This window comes from Engraulis encrasicolus, chromosome 8, assembly GCF_034702125.1.
Source record: "Engraulis encrasicolus isolate BLACKSEA-1 chromosome 8, IST_EnEncr_1.0, whole genome shotgun sequence".
Classification (NCBI taxonomy): domain Eukaryota; kingdom Metazoa; phylum Chordata; class Actinopteri; order Clupeiformes; family Engraulidae; genus Engraulis; species Engraulis encrasicolus.
This window is the reverse complement of record NC_085864.1, coordinates 649,651-667,595: the sequence shown is the minus strand read 5'-3', so window position 1 is coordinate 667,595 and position 17,945 is coordinate 649,651. Positions and strand designations below refer to the sequence as shown.

The 17,945-nt window shown below is 42.2% G+C and overlaps 2 protein-coding genes and 1 long non-coding RNA gene across 4 annotated transcripts; 2 read left to right on the top strand and 1 right to left on the bottom strand.

Annotated features, from left to right (window-relative positions):
• Positions 1 to 8,217: 8,217 nt before the first annotated feature.
• LOC134454031 (uncharacterized) lies at positions 8,218 to 10,926 on the top strand. The gene is made up of 2 exons (XM_063204778.1): positions 8,218 to 8,234; positions 9,194 to 10,926. Exon 2 carries the CDS (start codon positions 9,423 to 9,425, stop codon positions 10,341 to 10,343), a length of 921 nt encoding a protein of 306 aa, XP_063060848.1. The 5' UTR covers positions 8,218 to 8,234; positions 9,194 to 9,422; the 3' UTR covers positions 10,344 to 10,926.
• A 91-nt stretch (positions 10,927 to 11,017) lies between these two features.
• LOC134454030 (uncharacterized) lies at positions 11,018 to 14,076 on the bottom strand. Of its 2 annotated transcripts, none has more exons than XM_063204776.1 (6): positions 13,555 to 14,076; positions 12,895 to 13,105; positions 12,632 to 12,744; positions 12,026 to 12,195; positions 11,621 to 11,753; positions 11,018 to 11,502 (listed from the first exon to the last, which is right to left on the bottom strand). In XM_063204776.1, the coding sequence occupies exons 1-6, from the start codon at positions 13,741 to 13,743 to the stop codon at positions 11,038 to 11,040; spliced, it is 1,281 nt and encodes a 426-aa protein (XP_063060846.1). In that variant the 5' UTR covers positions 13,744 to 14,076; the 3' UTR covers positions 11,018 to 11,037. The 2 variants fall into 2 exon arrangements, with proteins under 2 accessions (XP_063060846.1, XP_063060847.1); XM_063204777.1 differs by having other exon boundaries at positions 13,915 to 14,076.
• Positions 14,077 to 14,905: 829 nt separating this feature from the next.
• On the top strand, positions 14,906 to 17,517 carry LOC134453443 (uncharacterized). The gene is made up of 3 exons (XR_010035604.1): positions 14,906 to 15,014; positions 15,891 to 15,974; positions 17,428 to 17,517. It is a non-coding gene; the product is annotated as an uncharacterized LOC134453443 (long non-coding RNA).
• The last annotated feature ends 428 nt before the right edge of the window (positions 17,518 to 17,945 follow it).

Genomic DNA, 17,945 nt, shown 5'->3' with positions numbered 1-17,945 from the left:
ATTAAAAGTGTTTAGACAGTAAACAAATGACAGGGATTCCTGCGTGTCCATCCCAGCTTTGCGTGTAGAGCAGTGCACCGTCTCTCTCGCGCTAGAATTGCTGCAGCAAGTTCCAATCTATTGCCGCCTTTTGCCAAAGTTATTGCTTTGCAAAAAAGCATTTACTTAATGCGACTGAAGTGTAATTAGAACGCCCCATATAATCAGTCAGCCAAAGGGGCAATCTGTAAAGAAAAGACGTGTCCGAGTGAGAAGATTCTCTGCAGACTCCGCCTGATTTAAAGTGACAGTGCACACTTTCACGCACTGTAATAGAACAGCATAGCCTTGGCATGCATTTTTATTCTTTTAACTTTGTTACTTATTTGGCATAAAACTTGCTAATAAGTGCATGCTAAACCCATGACATTATAGGAGAATTAAAACCAATCATATGATCTTTTAAAACAAATTGTTATTCACATCAATAATATGAGTTCTTAATAGTCTTAGGTCTACACCTTTGTAGCTTGATGGTGCAGTGATGGTGGTCAGAATTATAACTTTTTTGCCCCTGGACTTACAGTCCAATAGCATACTGTTGCCAACTGACAGGAGAGAATATTAAAAAGTAGGCTACATAAATGCATCAGGTGTGATACTGGTCTAACTGTTCCTATTTTTTAGCAACCTAATACAGTGAAGAGGGAATGAGGGTACCTTGCTGTTTTTCTCATAACTGAGTAATACATTGATTTATGTATGATATTAATTATGGGCAATAACTTCATAGAATACATGTATTTGCCTGATGGGGCGATGTTAATTTTGTTTTTTTTTAAAAGCTATTTTGACCGCGAGTGAAGGGCTCCCCCACATCCCAAGAGCCAATTTAAACACTGAGTATAAGAGTTCAGCTACATTCAGCACTGTTGCCAACACGTGCAGCAGTTTGAGCCTAGACCAGATCTTTCAGATCTTTGAATAATTTTACAGTTGTAATTTTCAATGGGGTTTTATTTCTGGTGAGTTAGAAGGTCCATACCAAAGCTGAGCAACAAAAGCAGCAAGGTTTGAAATACTTATTCTCACTGTACCTGGCGTGCCCTGGGTCCAACATTCTCCCTCTATTTTGACACACTTGTTTATAAACTATGAGAAAGTGGGAGCAATGTGAGTGTATGAGTGCAACTGTGTGATACTCACCCCCATGAGGTGTGCCATGGTGACAAAGAAGCCGATGCAGAACCCATGCATCGGTTCCTCCTCTCATCCATCATGAAGAAAACGCATATGCCCATGCCGATGCCAAGTTGGAGCTTGGGGGGGGAGAGAGAGAGAGAGAGAGAGAGAGAGAGAGAGAGAGAGAGAGAGAGAGAGAGAGAGAGAGAGAGAGAGAGAGAGAGAGAGAGAGAGAGAGAGAGAGAGAGAGAGAGAGAGAGAGAGAGAGAGAGAGAGAGAGAGAGAGAGATCAAAACAGATCTTTAGTGTTCATCCATATCTGACACCAACGTGACACTGAAAGTACACTATTTAAGGGCATTCCCTTAGGTTAAAAAACAAATGTTACATTGACTTTTTACTCACCCCACACATCCAGTGCAACAAGGACCTGTGGAGATTGTCGATCAGCGAGTCCGTGCCCAGACACCACCTGCCGCGACACTTCCCAGGAATGATGTGACACAGGAAGATCGCACCAATCAGGCCAGCTGGTTTCTACTAACTGGGACGAAGAGCCGTTGCACATCCTGATGCAGTGGTACCTTGTGGGTCCCAGGACTTTTTGGTTTGCTTTGGAATCTTCACTTGAGCACATCTACTTGGTGGGAATTTCACATGGACATCCCGGAACAATGCCTTTGGACTTGTCACATTGACCACTCTTGCGAACTTGAATTGTCCTCGTAATGCATTTTGGTCGCAGAGCTTCACTACATCTCCAAAGAGTAACACATCTTCTTGCAGTGTGCCACTTGCTATGGATGAAGAGGTTCAGGCTCCAGAAGTTGGCTCCAGGACGTCAAAACTGGCTGACTTGTGTTTGCATTTCTAGTAGTCTTTTGAGGGGGTATGTGGTGTTGTCGACTGTTTTAAAATCTCCGCAGCCTTGTCCAGGAAATTGACACCCTTCCCCTCGGGGACAGTGACTGTGCCGGATGAAGGCACTGCCCCCATTCCCCCTCCCAACACTCAGGAGTCCCACAGCCACTCCCCATGTCCATGCAACTGCCCTGACTAGTTGACCCAGACGTCCGAAGCGCACTTCCAGCCAACAGCTCCTGCACTGCTGCCACTGCTGGCGGCACAGCCCCAAACCTGGACCACGCACCGTTCCGGATCGCAACTGGGTGACGTGGCCTCGGCTGAGCCCAGGCGAGCACTACAGTTAATGCCCTCCTCCACACTCCAGCTACACTGCCCCCTGTCTACACAGTGAGGCATTCCACTGACCCTGCTGGCCACCCACCCCAAGGTGGCAGAAGGAAGCGCAGACCAGACCACCACTCTGAACCCCCAGCAAGGCCATCAGGACCAGCCCCCCGGGGAATATGCCCACAGTATCCAGAATTCACCACAGATCTCAAACATCAGCGGAGATCCACTTCCCCAAGAAGAAAAAAGAAATGTGCTTCGGCCAGAATTGCTGAGAGACAGTGAGAGAACCACTCACCAGAAGAGAGCTGTTAAGCCAAGCCTCTACCTCTCTACGCTACTCTACTAGTACTGTGCTGTACATGCGGTGGAGCTGTAGGCACGGTGTCATCGTGAGGCCAAGGCCAAGCTGAACCCTCTTGACCACAAGGGTGACCCAGTCAAGGCGAAGATGTGCGGAGCAGTCTTTGAAGCACAGCTGAAGACTTACTTCCAAAAGCACTGCCGAATCAAGGTCAAGAAGTGGCATCACCTGGTAGACAGCCAGACCATCTCGGGTGCCATACAGCATGAAAGTTATGGATGCCAAACCCCCTACGGAAACGGAGTTGGCAAAATCCAGAGCAGCACTGACTGAGATTGGTGATGGATTCCAGGTGCTGTGAACATAGCAGACATCAGGCCAGTCCTGAAGACCTAAGTGAAGTTCTAAGTGCCAATGCGGTGTGCTGTTCCTTCAGTAGCCAGCAAAGTCAGTAAAAGACATTACTGCACAAGCAAGAGACAATGTCACTAGAAATGCAGAGGAAAACATTCACTGCAGTACTTTCCCGAAGTCAGCTGAAGGCCCAACACCAAACTGCAGTCCAGGACAACGCACAGTGCAAGTTCAGAACTCCCCCACCCACAATAGCAGCAGTACAAGAGCTATTGGATAAAAGGTGCTTCAGCAGTCTAAGACGGTTGATCAGGACAGTTGCATGGATATAAAGAGTGGTTAAAAGGCTCCTGAATGTCAAGTGGGAAGATGAAGCAGGACCTTTTTTCCTGATTGTTTCTTTTTTTCTTCTTCAAGCTTTATCCTCCAGGCCCCTATGTGAAGTGTTTTCTCTCTGTTGGGTTGTGGTGTGAACTGCATCTTGGTCACTGGCAGCAGGAGGTTGTCCACTGGTCAGTTGCATCACTGGTCAGCGGTGGTCCGCTGGCAGACAGCTCACTGGTACAGCCGGGATGAACTGGCAGTCGTCGGTTTCCAATGGTGCGTTGGTCTTTCTCTGTCAAGTCTATAGTTTTCCTCTTTTTATTGAAGTTCAGTGCACAAGTTGGCACAAGGAAACAGTTCAGGAGTTGTGGTTTTGTCTTTTCCTTAGGTGAAAACCCTGGAGGGGCACATGCAGACAAAGAAAAGAAATTAGTTTTACAGAAATGTGCAAAAATGCTCATGCGCAAGCATGCAGGAAATGTGCGACCATGTCTACAGTAGTTAAAAAATAAACTTAGCAATGTTAGACTACAAACCAGATTGAATAACCACAAGCATTCGTAATTTACAAGATTGTACGAAAGAGTTATAAATAAAATGAATTATCAGTCTGACTCTGAGCACATCATCTCCCCTAAAAAAATACTGACAGTCCATAAGCATCGGTTGCAAACTACTTTTACTCAAAATACAAATGCCTAACATTAAAAACAAGAAAATGTTACTTGTGCCCAGGCTACTAAGCTTTCGGGTTACTAAGATTCACAAACATTGAAACTACATTGATGCTTCTTCATAGGGATGCAACAACAAAACGTTTAGAAACTTTGTTTTGCATGATAATTTGGAACAGGCCATTTTAAGGTTTTTTTTTGTAAACACTTATCATTGGAAGGTTCATTCAAAAACATTTCTTTTGCACTCTAATGATGATGACTTGAAAAAAATATGATGACTGTTATTCATATTGCCTATTTAGGAAAATCAGGAAAAACGGTCATATGCACAATATTTTGGAACGTGGTGTGATAAGTAAAGCCTGCAAGTTAACCTGGAGGTAATGGTTAACCAGTAGACTGAGAGCCCTTCGCCTTTATGGGAATAATGCATCTGTGCTGTTATTAATTTTAACTAAGAACATTGCATATTTTGTTATTTGTAACTGTCTGTAAATAGCTGCTCTAAATGACAATATTTTCATTTGAAATTCGGAGGAAATATCAGTAGTTTATAGAATAAAACCACAATGTTAATTTTACTGAAACACATGCCAAATAGTGGGACCAGAAAAACTGCCATTTTTGAGGTGGTCTCAATTTTTTGCCACGGCAATAGCTCACCAAATACATTTTCCTATCATGTACACATGCATCTTCTACAGCCATAAAAAAACTTGATAGGTGATGACTGTTGGCCTTAATCTTACTAGTCAAACATGCAGTCATATTGGCTGGTGATGAATAGAGTTAATTTAGAGGCCTGGTTTCCAGCACACCATAGGCCTATAATAGCATTTTATTGGTGTTATGAATGTGAAATAAAATCTTCCATGAAATGTTTCCTTATATGGGCTATAAAGTAGCCTATGGTAGTTAAAAGTAGCCTACCGTGAAGACCAAGAAAATCTGGTGAAATAAACCATTTTCCTCATGCCTCTACTCTACTGGTCTGGTGTAGCCGGCTATGTAAGTAAGCTCAAGTAGCCTCTCAGATAGGCCCTCAGAGACTTGCCATGATGCTGCGCTAGTAGGCCAACATCAACTAGGGCCTATATATTCTGACTTGGAGGTATTTGTTGCGCCATGAATTGCTGCGCTACGACAAATTGCTACTAAAAAAAACAAGGTTGGCACTGGCAGGTATGTCTATGCTACAGAGATTAGCCTACTTTATCAGCAAACACTGTGAGACAGCCAACTGCCCTAGCATCGAGCAGAACGCAAGTCAGCGCCATAAACCGATCGCTAAACATTCCGAAATCAAAAAGAATACCGATAGCCTACAACTTCAGGGCTTACCGGCTGCGCTTCAGAAATCACATTCGCACAATAAAGTCGCCTTGGTTTGCTCTCAGCGAGCACAGAAAAGTATGTCTGTAGCTTCCAGTAGTGTCTCCCAAACGGACAAACTACTAGTCTAAAAAGCCTAATTATAGCCTAACACCTGCACTCCAGTTTGCCGCGCTAATCAGCTGACACGATAGGCTACAGCTGACGGTGATCAACCGACTCCTGCCTTCATTAGGCTAGCTAATTAGTTGAGTCGCGTCGCGTCTGCTAATCAGCTCGCGGTCCTCAGCAAATCACCAAAGATTCTTCTTTTTCTCTGTTTTCCCCGTTGCAACCTTGCATTAGAAGAGCACTAGTGGCTCGATCCGAGAGCTTGGATTCTTGGATTGATAGGCCTACTCAATTTCTTCACTGTCCACTGCCTTTCTGTCTCTGACTGTAGGCTTATCTCCCTCACCCACAAAAACTAGGCCTACAGCGCCAAGCCACATTATTAGAATAGCATGAAAAAAAAATAATATCATGAAAAAATGATTTAGGCCTATTTCCATAATTCCATTACAGTTTCTCTCGATTGGTTTGGCTAATTTCTTGAAACCGAGATGACACTTCTATAAATTTTGGGTCATTTGGCTAAACATTTTTACAATTCTGCACAACAGTTGTCCCAAAACAGCTCATTCTTGAATCAGCACTAGACCTTCTCCCACATAGGCCTAAATGGTCAGTACCATCAAAATGGCATAGATCCTTCTCAATTGCTTTGGCTCATTTGCATTCATTTAGGCCTAGTCCTTCTGTCAAAATAAACTGGATGGTTCAGCATAACTACATGGCTCCTCGTGACTTGCTCATATCACTTCAAAAACAGTTTACCCGTGTGTCAAAACTAAATTCCTTCCCCACATCTATCATCAGTACCCCCAAAATACATTGTCCCTTTGCCATTGTGTAAGCACTGCAAGTCAAAATGGTTAGATGTTTTGTCCACGTTCAGCTAACAGATTTCGACTCTGTATAAAAATGAAAAAGTGAGTGAAACCCCTGAAGTTTGAGAACACAGGCAGTATACCAAGGACATTTATCAGTAACTTTATTTACTGTTACTTCATAGGCTATACAGAAAGTAATGCCCATATATTACAGGTTTCTCTTGGGTTTGGCTCATTCCTCAAAACACAGATAACATTCTCAAAATAGCATGGACAAATCCCAAAACAACTAGCAATTGTTCAAAACAGAATGTCGTTTGGAAAAATGTCAAGAAATTAGCCAAATAACAGAGGAAATTGTAGTATACACGGTTGTAAAATCATTTTCTACAAACATCACACTGAAATGAACACCTCCCTGTCCTTCTCACAGCATGTGGACTCAATTTTTTTTTAAGCACAGCAATGCCTTCACCTACTTAGGAAACTCAAGACATTCCAAGTCAGCAGACATTCTGATCGTAGTCTACCGTTCTCTGATAGAATCAGTCCTTACCTTCAATATGTCCTCCTGGTACAACTTAATTGGCAAAAGAATAAACTTTCACATATAGTGAACCAAGCCATCGAAATTACTGGCAACTATCACCTCAAACCTCCCTATCTGAGCTGTACATTGGAGCAGTGATCAGGAAAGCTGAAAAGATCACAGAGGACCCATCTCACCCCCTCCATCACTCCCTCCAACTGCTTCCATCAGGTTGACGCTTCAGTGTTCCACTAGCACTCAAAAACAGATATAAGAAGTCCTTCATCCTCTCAGCTGTAGCCCTACTCAATAAAAGATGAACAATGACCAGCCTTAACATACATGTATTGAATTGTCTTGTTAAGTCCTGTTTTGTCAAGTCTTCCCAGACAGCAATTAGATTTGGGCCGGGTCCGTTTTCAAGTCAGCAGATCCGCATAGCAGTCACAGTCATTTTGCCGATCAGCGGCAGCTATGATCCGGACCAGTAGTTTGACAGTCAGTTTTGAAGGCTCCTGGCGGATGCGGGCCAGATAAGCAATCCGGACGCGCCATAATAAAATAATTCAGTCCGATTTGAAGGCGCGTGGCGGGTGCGGGCCAAATAAGCAATCCGGACGCGCCAAAACTGAATTTGTTCCCCAACTGTCACTTTCCCGGAACCCTCAGAGAGAGACCGTTCTTCAGTTTACCTCAGCTGAACTCAACTATCCGCCTGTGTCGCGTCTCGTCCAACACTGCACTGTCGTGACTTGATCATGGTAAGTAATTATTTAACTTAATACTATGGTAGAAGTAAAATACACTCGCTGGCCGTCGCCACCTTCTCTTTCAGCTTTTAGTCCAGTGAGTTAATTACCTCCTCTGTCATGTCGTGAAATGGCTTGGCCGACCACTGAATCATAACATCGCAGCATCGCGCTAACTTGCTGCTGGCTGGCGGGCTGTGGCATCATAAGCTTGATGAACCCACTCAAAATGTGCCATAATCGGGCTATTTGAGTCAATTTTAGCGGCATTAGCAGTAATGGTGATAATCTTTTATGAAGCTAACATCCCAAACATACCCTATCAACACGGGACAAAGGTAGGGTAGTTTCTAGTCGACTCGACTAGCACTACTAGTTCTGTAACTAGGACCGCTGTGATTTGTATAACATTCGCCAAAAAAAAGCTAGGTATGGGGTTGGCAAGTCGATCCGTCACCAGGGCCGAAAACGTCACTTCCGGATCCATTCCGGATCCATTCGTTATCAACTACCATGTAAACACAATGTAATAAAACTCGACAAGAAGCGGATTAAAAATGGTACAGTGCTGTGTCCCGTTGTGTAAGAACAGAAACGACGTCGACAAAGGATTCCCCTTTTAAAAACCGTTTTTCCTGTCGACGAGAAAGTCAGCAAAAAGTGGCTGAAGTTGATACGGTAAGTTTGATTCAAAATCTTAATGAATGCAGCTTAATGGTAGGTAGCTTACATCAGCTAACTAGCGAGTTGTTAGCTGTGGAAAAGCTGTTACTAGGCAACCCTGATATATTTTTCATCCAAACAAACTAGTATTTTGATTGTAAAATCGTTTAGTGTCTATGCCCATCATGAAAAATGATGAAGTAACCAGTACCAGTCGAAGTTTTTTTTATGATAGTTGGAGGGAGCTTGCTATTGAAGATAGCTCTCACTAAGGAAACAGCTGGCAGATCAGCTGTCCTTACGTGTTGTTAGTTGTGGGAAAGCGGTCAGCTCGGACACTTAATTGAGCAAAACCGATGTATATATTGTTTTAACAGACTAATATTTTATGGTAACGTGGTACAGGCCATGAAAAATGAGAAAGTATCACACTAGTACCGATGTAACAGAGATTCCCTGATTGTCGCTCCCAACGCAGGACGCTCCCCGGTCGGCTCGCTCCCACTAGCCAGACTATCGATCCCACCGCCATATAACGGAGCTAGTTATCTTTTTTATGTTAGTTTTTTGTTTCTAACCCTAAATTGCTTGTATGTGACAGTGTATGATAATACGTGAAATATAATCGGGCGGGACTACACGTCCGGGAGTGATAGAAACACCTGGGACTACACGTCCGGGAGCGATCTCAGTTGGGAGTGTCCATCTACCTCCCTGTAAGAGACTATCTGGGCCCCCCTCAACTGGCGATTCCAGATGATATAAACACAGCGACTGGTCTGAATGAATACGCTCCAGTTTAAAAGTGACATTTACTTACGACCAATTACCATTGCTTCTAACATCTGCAGTCGCCAGTTGTTACGGCCCAAGATAGTATTTTACACCGGTCAAAGTTGACTAGAGATGATGGGGGAGTCTGTGATGCAATATACTAATGACAGTTTCTATGTGCGTGTGTCTTTTTCCCCCAGACGTGACAATTTCACTCCAACTCCTAATACCAGGATCTGCGGGTGGCATTTCCCGAATGGAAAGGCAGCCGGACCCACAAGATTTGCCTGGAACGAGGGAAAGGCTTTTCAGTCCATTGAACAGCCATCCAAACGACTGAAGACACTCCCTGTCACTGAGGAAGAGGAAGACGAGGCAGAGGCAGGTTCATGCCACCTTGAAGTTCAACGATCAACCGAATTGTTGCAAATGGAGAATGCCCAACTGAAAGAAGAAAATTTAAGATTGCATGCACAACTACAGAATCATAAGCAAACATTTTCATTCGACCAAATATCCTCTGTGCCCCGCAAAGTCATTTATTACACAGGCATGCCTGATGCTGCCACAGTTTTCTTTCTATATGCCCTTCTTTCCAAATTTCCCCTCAAGTATCACTATGATTGGACTGTCCAAAGTATGCCACTAATTGATCAATTGCTGTTAACTCTGATGAAGCTCCGGCTGAATTGTGGGATCGAAGACCTCTCCACCAGATTTAACTGCAGTCGAACCACAGTCACCAATATTTTTATGACCATCTCCAGTGCCCTTTATGACATCTTGTACGTTGGAATGATGGAAAACAACATCCCTTCCCGTTTCAAAAACCAAACCTCCCTGCCAGAGTGCTTCCTCCCATTCCCCAACTGCCGTATTGTGCTTGACTGCACTGAAGTGGCTGTCTGCAACACCGAAAGCCTTGAGGACCAAAGTAAGCTGTACAGCCATTACAAAGGATGCACCACACTTAAGGCTCTGGTCGGTGTGGCGCCCAATGGAGTTATCACGTTTGTTAGTGAACTGTATGGTGGGAGCATATCCGACAAAGCCATAACAGCTGACAGTGGAGTGCTGGAACAACTTGTTCCAGGGGACATGGTGATGGCTGACAAGGGCTTCACCATCCGCGACATTTTGCCCGAAGGTGTTTCCCTCAACATCCCCACATTCCTTGTCGATGGACAGTTCACATTGCAGGAAGTTCAGTATAATAGACTGATTGCCAGTGCCAGAGTCCATGTGGAACGTTCTATTCAGCGCCTGAAAACATTTCGGATTTTAAAAGAGATCCCACATCAGTACAAGAAACATGGAAACAAGATCTGGAAAGTGTGTGTGTGTGCTTGATGAACTTACAGACACCCATCCTGAGGGAAGTAGATGTCTGATCTTACCAGTCATCATAAATAATCAGTTATCATAATATTGTATATAAATAAATGTTATAGTATGTCTTAATTTGTGTTTGTCTTTTGCATTATATTCACACAGTAATATTGTTTAATGTAGAATGAATATCTAAGATAAGTACTTGGGCATTCCAGCGGCGCAGGTGTTGGACAAAACAAGATAACTTTAAGGAAATAATTCAGTTAATGTACCATGAAGTATTTTGGAGCATAGAACAGTGTTAAGTACTTGGGCATTCAAGTCCAATCTCACACACATCCACATTCTTTTTTGTTGGTTGGGTGCAGGTTCAAAATGTGAAGTACTTGTAAGGTAATGAAAGAACTGCACACTGATAAGCTCCCATTTACACCATTTTTATTCCGAAACATCACTGGAATAAAAAAATAGTAAGAGTAAATGGGAGAAGAGTAAATAAAAGAGTAAATGGGAGCTCACGGTGTGCGGTTCTTTCATTACCTTGCAAGTACTTGGACATTCCCTTTGTAAGGCTAGATGCAAGATGAGACAACTTCCTAAAGACACATGCTGTGTCCAGTGTAAATTCAATGCTGACTTTCATAACCCCTGATTTCAGAATGTGTAAAAAAAATATGACACATATCAGTAAATAAGTTCAATAAGTTAACATTTATTTGTTATTGAAGAGAGCACGGGGCAGAAAATGGTCCTTGTAAAAATTTTCCAGGACCTTAAGATTGCTGACCCAGGCTGGGTCTTTTTTAATCTCTACAATGGCCATGTCCTGAGTTGTCCATACAACTAGATGACAGGTGGTAGCCTCTGTCAGGTGCAGGTTGCCCTGAATCTGATGCCAGTAGTTGTGGGTGTTCTTCAACCTAAATAGCCCGGTGACTTGGTCCACGTACAGGTAAAAGTCCTTTGCCTCTGCTGCCTGAGCGATTGTTTTCTCTCTGGCAGAATATGGGCATTTCACCTCCACAAGGTAATTGCTGGACAGTAGAAGTCCATCTGGGGAGGCCCCAAGCAGCCCACTGTCAGACAGGAACAGTCCCTTCTCCAGGATGGTCTCCCCACTTTGTTCCATGAACTTCTTTTTGGCCTCTTTCTCGTGCACGATTCCCCAATCACATGCCTGGGGACAGAGAATGAAACACAAGTGTAAGAATCAAAAGCAAATAAATAGCAAAGTAGCCTAGTAAATGGTAGCCTAGTAAATGGCTAAAAAATTACACGGTGTGTTCGCTACTCACACGAGCTCCTTGTTTGGGGTTGTATTCTCCCAGCAGTGTCTTGAACAATGAAGGTGGGAAAGACTGTCTTCTGACTGCAGACAAAACCAAACCAAAGTTGCTCGCTGTGATCCTCTTCTTGCGATATGCTGCCCTGTTACAGAGAAAGCCATTTTAGTTGACACATAGATGATTAAGGAAATACGACACAAAACTCATGTCAATCCAAATGGCAACTTTCTGACCCAAGCAGAATAATTGTACAAGTGTCGATTACATTTACATTATTTTGTTTGTGTTTAAAGTCAAAAAGTTACCATTTCAAAATGAATTGAGTCTCATGTCTGTGAGCAGCTTTTTCTACAATATCAAATAACTGAATAAACATCCTCCAACATTGGCGCTGTGTTGCCCATGTGTACTTACCATAATGCATTGCTCGTCTGCCCAACTGTGGCCCTCTCGATGGCTTCTTTTTGTTGCTGGCTGACAGCAAGAGACGTCATGATGAAGTCCTCTTTGTCTTGAGCATCGCTGTACTCCTGACTGGCCAGTATCCCATCAAATAGTTTCTCTGGTAGGGATGGGTCAAATTCCTGCCCCAACAATTATCAAGGGAAAAAACAGACTTATGCATAGAACAATATGGCACACAAATATATGTTGGTTACACAGCACAGGCAAAAAGTATATCTAAAATAAATGCAAGGAGTGTTTGTGCCCTCTGGTTTGGCCGTCATTCTGAAGTGATGAGGAAATAGTCAGTGTGGATTTGTCATTGTAGAAATGAATTTGTTCAGCTATTCACTACGATTGCAGCTTTGACATGAGAAGTTGTAAATGCTAACTGTGTACAGTAGGCCTCAGTAATCTGGTAGCCTATCGTACAGTATTATTTTGGATTTCCAAGTGTTAGATTATTATTGTCATTGTCAGGTATTTTGGTTATCACGACACTCCTAGTCGAGAGAATGTATAGACCTTGGGATGATTATAACAATACATCAAAAATATAAAAAACAGAAAGCATACCTGATGTATTTCTGGGGCTAAAATAAAGCCCAGACCTGTGAAACGCCCAAATTGCGCCAAAGACTGCCTTGTCCAGCCTTTGTCTTCTTCGGTCACTGGGCGCTTAATTCCAGCTGAAATAAATGCATAAAATATAATTCAATTTAATATGTAAAGAAAATGTAGGTCCATGTAGGTTCAACATCAAAGCAGAAAGCATGGATAACTGGTGATAAATATTTTGTGGTTGTGAGTCATTATTCCAAGTAGGCTGGGCTACTAACCTTTTGATGTCGAAGGTGCCATCACAGACAGCCTCTTGGCCACAACGTCCTCTGTTTTGGGTGCTGTAGGCCTTCTCCACACACACTCCACATCCGTCCGGGTCATGTTCTTCTCCGCCCAAATGAGGAGGGCTGCAATGTGGTGGCACTTGGCTAGACCAACAGCACATGTACACCTGCTGTCCGTCACCTCCTGATCCTCTACATGCACCTAGATGAACACAACTTTTCTTAGTCCAAAGCCAGGCTCTAAATTAACACCAGCCAAATGCTGGTGAAAAGTCACTTTGGCTGGAAAAACGTACCAGCCATTTTTACCCATCAGTGAGTGTGTGTAGGCTATGGCAAGAATAACATACTTTCAACATTTTGGCAGGTGATAAAAAAAAAATAGAGCCATGGTCGTAGGCATACAAGAACATAACATAACATAAATCGCCGCTGAGGGAACAGCTTGAGCACTTTGATATTTAAGTTTAGACGACCACTAGATAGCGCCACTGTACCAACTAGCACTCTGTGGATAGACAACCATTTCTCACCGATAACAAACCATGTTGCTTAACTGACATAGATTGAACATATTTCACATAGTAAACGTCAACAGTTATATCGGTTTTCAAGTCGACACCCACATATTTAGCTAATGTTTCGCCTCACCTCCACCTCATATTCTTTTTTCTTCATAGACGCCTGCACTTTTCCTTTCAAGCTGCCACCTGACATAACATTGACACTAATCACTCTATTTGAGTTGTAGGAGTTCAGTCCCTTTTTAACTGACTTCGGATGGCTGGCGAAATACGAAGTCACGGTGAAAAATGTGACTGGCTCCTTAGCAGTAGACATTTTCGTATAGCAATCACTAGATATTACCTGTCGTTAACGTTCACTGTGTTTAGAATTTCTGTTTATGTTCCCGCCGGCGGCTAACGTTAGCACAAACAGCACTGGGTCCTTTTTGCTGGTCGCACTTTCATGGAGTTTATTGAATGAGATATACAGGTCTGATCGACTTACTTTAAAATGCAGATGAATCCGCGTGGTTTCGTCTTTTCAACGATGTGTTCCGTGTCTTCGTAACCTTAGCAGGCGTTTTACAATCCAACCGTGAACATTGGCTGTTATCATTACAGTATACATTGGGAGCTGGGGATTTGGATCCGTGACGTCACACTTGCCAACCCTATAGGTGCGAGTGTGATGATGTACATGATATGTTCGATTATTTTCAATTTCTGATGGCCGTATCCATGTTGTGCCGCCGGCAGCAAACATTCTGTGTTGTGCTATTAGCTCTCCTTGAGCTGAATTCATTTGATCACGCAGTTTGTAACTCCTTGATTGTTGTAGCCTATTTAATCCTAAATGGTCGTATTGTTATCTTAAGAACTGCATTGTGATATAGGCTATAACCTGGCTTCATCAAAATACTGTGCATTAAAGCTCATGTATGTTGTATGCAAAACGTTCAAACTTTTTTTGTCTTTCTTTTCCTCTTTGCTTTGGGTTGGGTAGAATTGTACGGTAGGTACAGCCATTCCTTGATCGACCTGACACCATAGGTCTACTCGATGTGTATGAAGCAAGCTGCCTCTGCATCAAGTGAGAGAAGAAGCCGCCACTGAAAAGCTTTTTGGACTGTCATTTGAAGGTATGAGCCGAGAGTTGTAAACATGGATGCCAATTGTACAATATATTTTCACAGTGAAATCCCAATAACTATTATTCATAATTATTTATTCTTTTTTCCAGAATGTATGAATTAAGTTGTTTTTATGTTATGCATTAAAGCCCATGCATGCTGGCACGCGCGCGCACCCCCCCTCCCCCACTCACACACACACACTTGTTGTACAGCACTCAATAAGAGCTTGCCTGATGCTGTTGTTTGGTGGCCTGAATGTGCATAGAATACCTACTGTCTACTTGAATATGTTCTATGTATTTCTATGACAAACTTTCAAACTTTTTGTGTTTCTTTTTCTCTTTGCTTTGGGTAGAATTGTAAACAGTAGGCACAGTCATTCCTTCATCGACCTGGCATCAACATCGCTCGATGTGTATGAAGCTGCAAGTGAGAGAAGAAGCCGCCACTGAACACCTTTTTGGACTGTCATGTGAGTGTATGAGCTGACAATTTAACTTCTTTAACTGTTGATTCTGCTAAGACCTATGTAAGTGGCATGATAATGTCTCATTTACACTAATGTATGTGAAGCTGGTCTCAGGCTAACAAGACTATCATGAAATCTTAAAGTTTTGGACAGACGTCCGTCTCAATTTCACCATTGTGTTGTGCCATACTGGACAAGTATTACTTGCTCAGTTTTGACAACCTAATTATTCTATATTCTGCTGTGCGACTTGTGCACAAAATTATTCAAAATTCTTCTGCTCCACCACCTCTGAAAACTTTTATCCATCCTTGCTCTGAACATATTAGCAGAACAACTAGATCTACCACCAGAGGAAATAGTAGCCTCCCAAGCCGGGTAACAGCATACATTTGCACAATCTGTGTTTGCAGAGCAACTAAATAATGGAATGCCCTTCCCACCCACATAAAAGGCATTACAAACTTTTATTCATTCTCACTTGGAGTGAAGAAATGGCTTTCATGTACCCAGTCTGGTCACCACTTTTAGTTTTGCACACTGAGCATATGGTAGTTTTTGCATATGACATATTTTAGTGTGTGTGTGTGTGTGTGTGTGTGTGTGTGTGTGTGTGTGTGTGTGTGTGTGTGTGTGTGTTATATGTTTTCTTACCTGCCCAGGGAATGCAGATGGAAATTAGCTTTTAGCTATAATGTGGTGCAGGTCATCTTTTTTTTTTTTTTTACTATGTAACTAATGTACTTTGCACATGGTCCCTGATGAAATAAACCAATAAACTAAACTAATTGTAAACATGGATGCCAATTGTACTAAATATTTTCACAGTGAAATCCCAATAACTATTATTCATAATTATTTATTCTTTTTCTGCTGTAGGACTCAAATGAAACGACAGGACTTCTGCTGGGTCGGCCTCACTACATATTCAAGAAGCCCTCGGACGTCATCAGAATGTATTAAGTAAGTTGTTTTTATGTTATGCATTAAAGCCCATGCATGCTGGTGCGTGCACTCTCTCACTCTCACTTACTCACACACACACACACACTTGTTGTACAACACCAAACCCACTCAACCAGAGCTTGCCTGATGCTGTTCTTTGGTGGCCTGAAAGTGCATGGAATACCTACTGTCTACTTGGCTAGGTTGACTGTATGTTCTGTGTACGGGGTCATGTTCCCACAGCCCAATGGTCCCACAGCTTATTCCTGCTGCTCCATGTTCCCACATTTTTAAGAAATTAATCAAATATACAGTGCACAGCAATAATGAGTATACCCCTGTTGAAAAGTAACATTTTGAACACATAAGTTATTCCCAAAAACGCTCATAGAGTAAGTGTAATACAACATCTTTTGAGCTTACATAAGAAAATTAAGGCCAATTGTATAACTTAAATGACATTTTTGTGAAATTATGCTGGTGCAAAAGTGAGTACACACCTATCATAGTGTCTGAGAAGGGGCCGTGTTGGCCTGAATTGTCTCGAAATTCAAAGGGATTAAAAGGGAGGTCATTGTTGTGCGTTTTATCCTTGCCTTGCATTTAACTTTTACATTTTGAGTCGGCACCTGGCTATAATTGATGTGTGTGAGATTCGAATGAAATCCTATAGGGAGTATCATGATCTGTTTCAGTAGTTACAGTACATGTTGACAAGCATATTTCTTTTGGTGAAATTCAGCTTCCTACTGTTGATGGCACCCACACAGCCCCAAGCCATGCCACTCCCACTACCATACTTGACTTTCAGCATGAGGCACTTTCCTTTGTACACATCGCTTTTTACCACCACACATGTTTGACACCATCTAAAGCCAATTCGTTTATCTTGATGTCATTAGATCAGAGGACATGGTTCCAGTAACCCATATCCTTAGTTTGTTTGACTCTGATGAGACCATGATAAACAAATTTGCATTTGATGCTGTCAAGCATGTGTGCCATTGACTGAAATGTTAAATACATCATTGCCGTGATTAAGGCGAATACATTTCTAACCAAATATTAAACATTGACATGTTATTTAGAAAGTCGAGAATTTTAACTGATTTGATATGACGATATGACCTGTTTCTTTTTTTCTGAAGAGAATGGTGATTTCATCACAATCTTCTAATTTTGTGAGTTACTTAATTCATGGTTTCTTGAAGCCAAAAATATGCAAGAATAAACAAATTATTGGCATAGTTTAAAATGTGGGTCGTGAATCTATAATCCATGAAGGTGTAACATTATTGATGGAATTATGGAAATAAATAAACATTTTCATGATAGTCTAATTTTTTGGCCAGCACCTGTAAGCTTATGTGTCAGTTCATTCACAATCGTATGTAATTTGTGCCTGCACATACATCTGCATATTAAGTCTAACGTTTCCCTTCTGCTTTGTGTGCTTTTTAATATCTTACAGTGTGAAGAGGCAACAAGGGAGAGATGAACGCTATCAAAAATGTGGAGATGAATCTGGCAGCCGACCGCTTTGGCACACACCCAACAAGAAACAAAGCAATAAAGAATACTAAAATGCAGAGTTTGTAAGCAGCTCATTTTTTAAAAACATTGTTTGCTCTTGCTTGAAGGTGCACTGTGTAAAATTGTGGCCAGAGTAGGTATTGCATCTATGGTGCTCATTGAAACTGTGCTGTCTACTGCTAATTTAGATTTTTGCATGAATACCAAAGTGTAGTGAGTTTTGCAGCTAAAAATGCCTATTTCTAGAAATTCAAAATGGCGGACAATGGACACAACCCCCCTTTTCATGTATGAAAAGCACAATTTTCCCTGTCAATGAATACTTTGGTGGTGGTAACCTAAATATCTGTTAAAAAGTTAACATTTGTGAATGGGCATAATGAATTCTGGAAATGAACAACTAACAATATTATATGGTCCACCTTTAAATACTAATCCGGATCAGGCCCACATGAG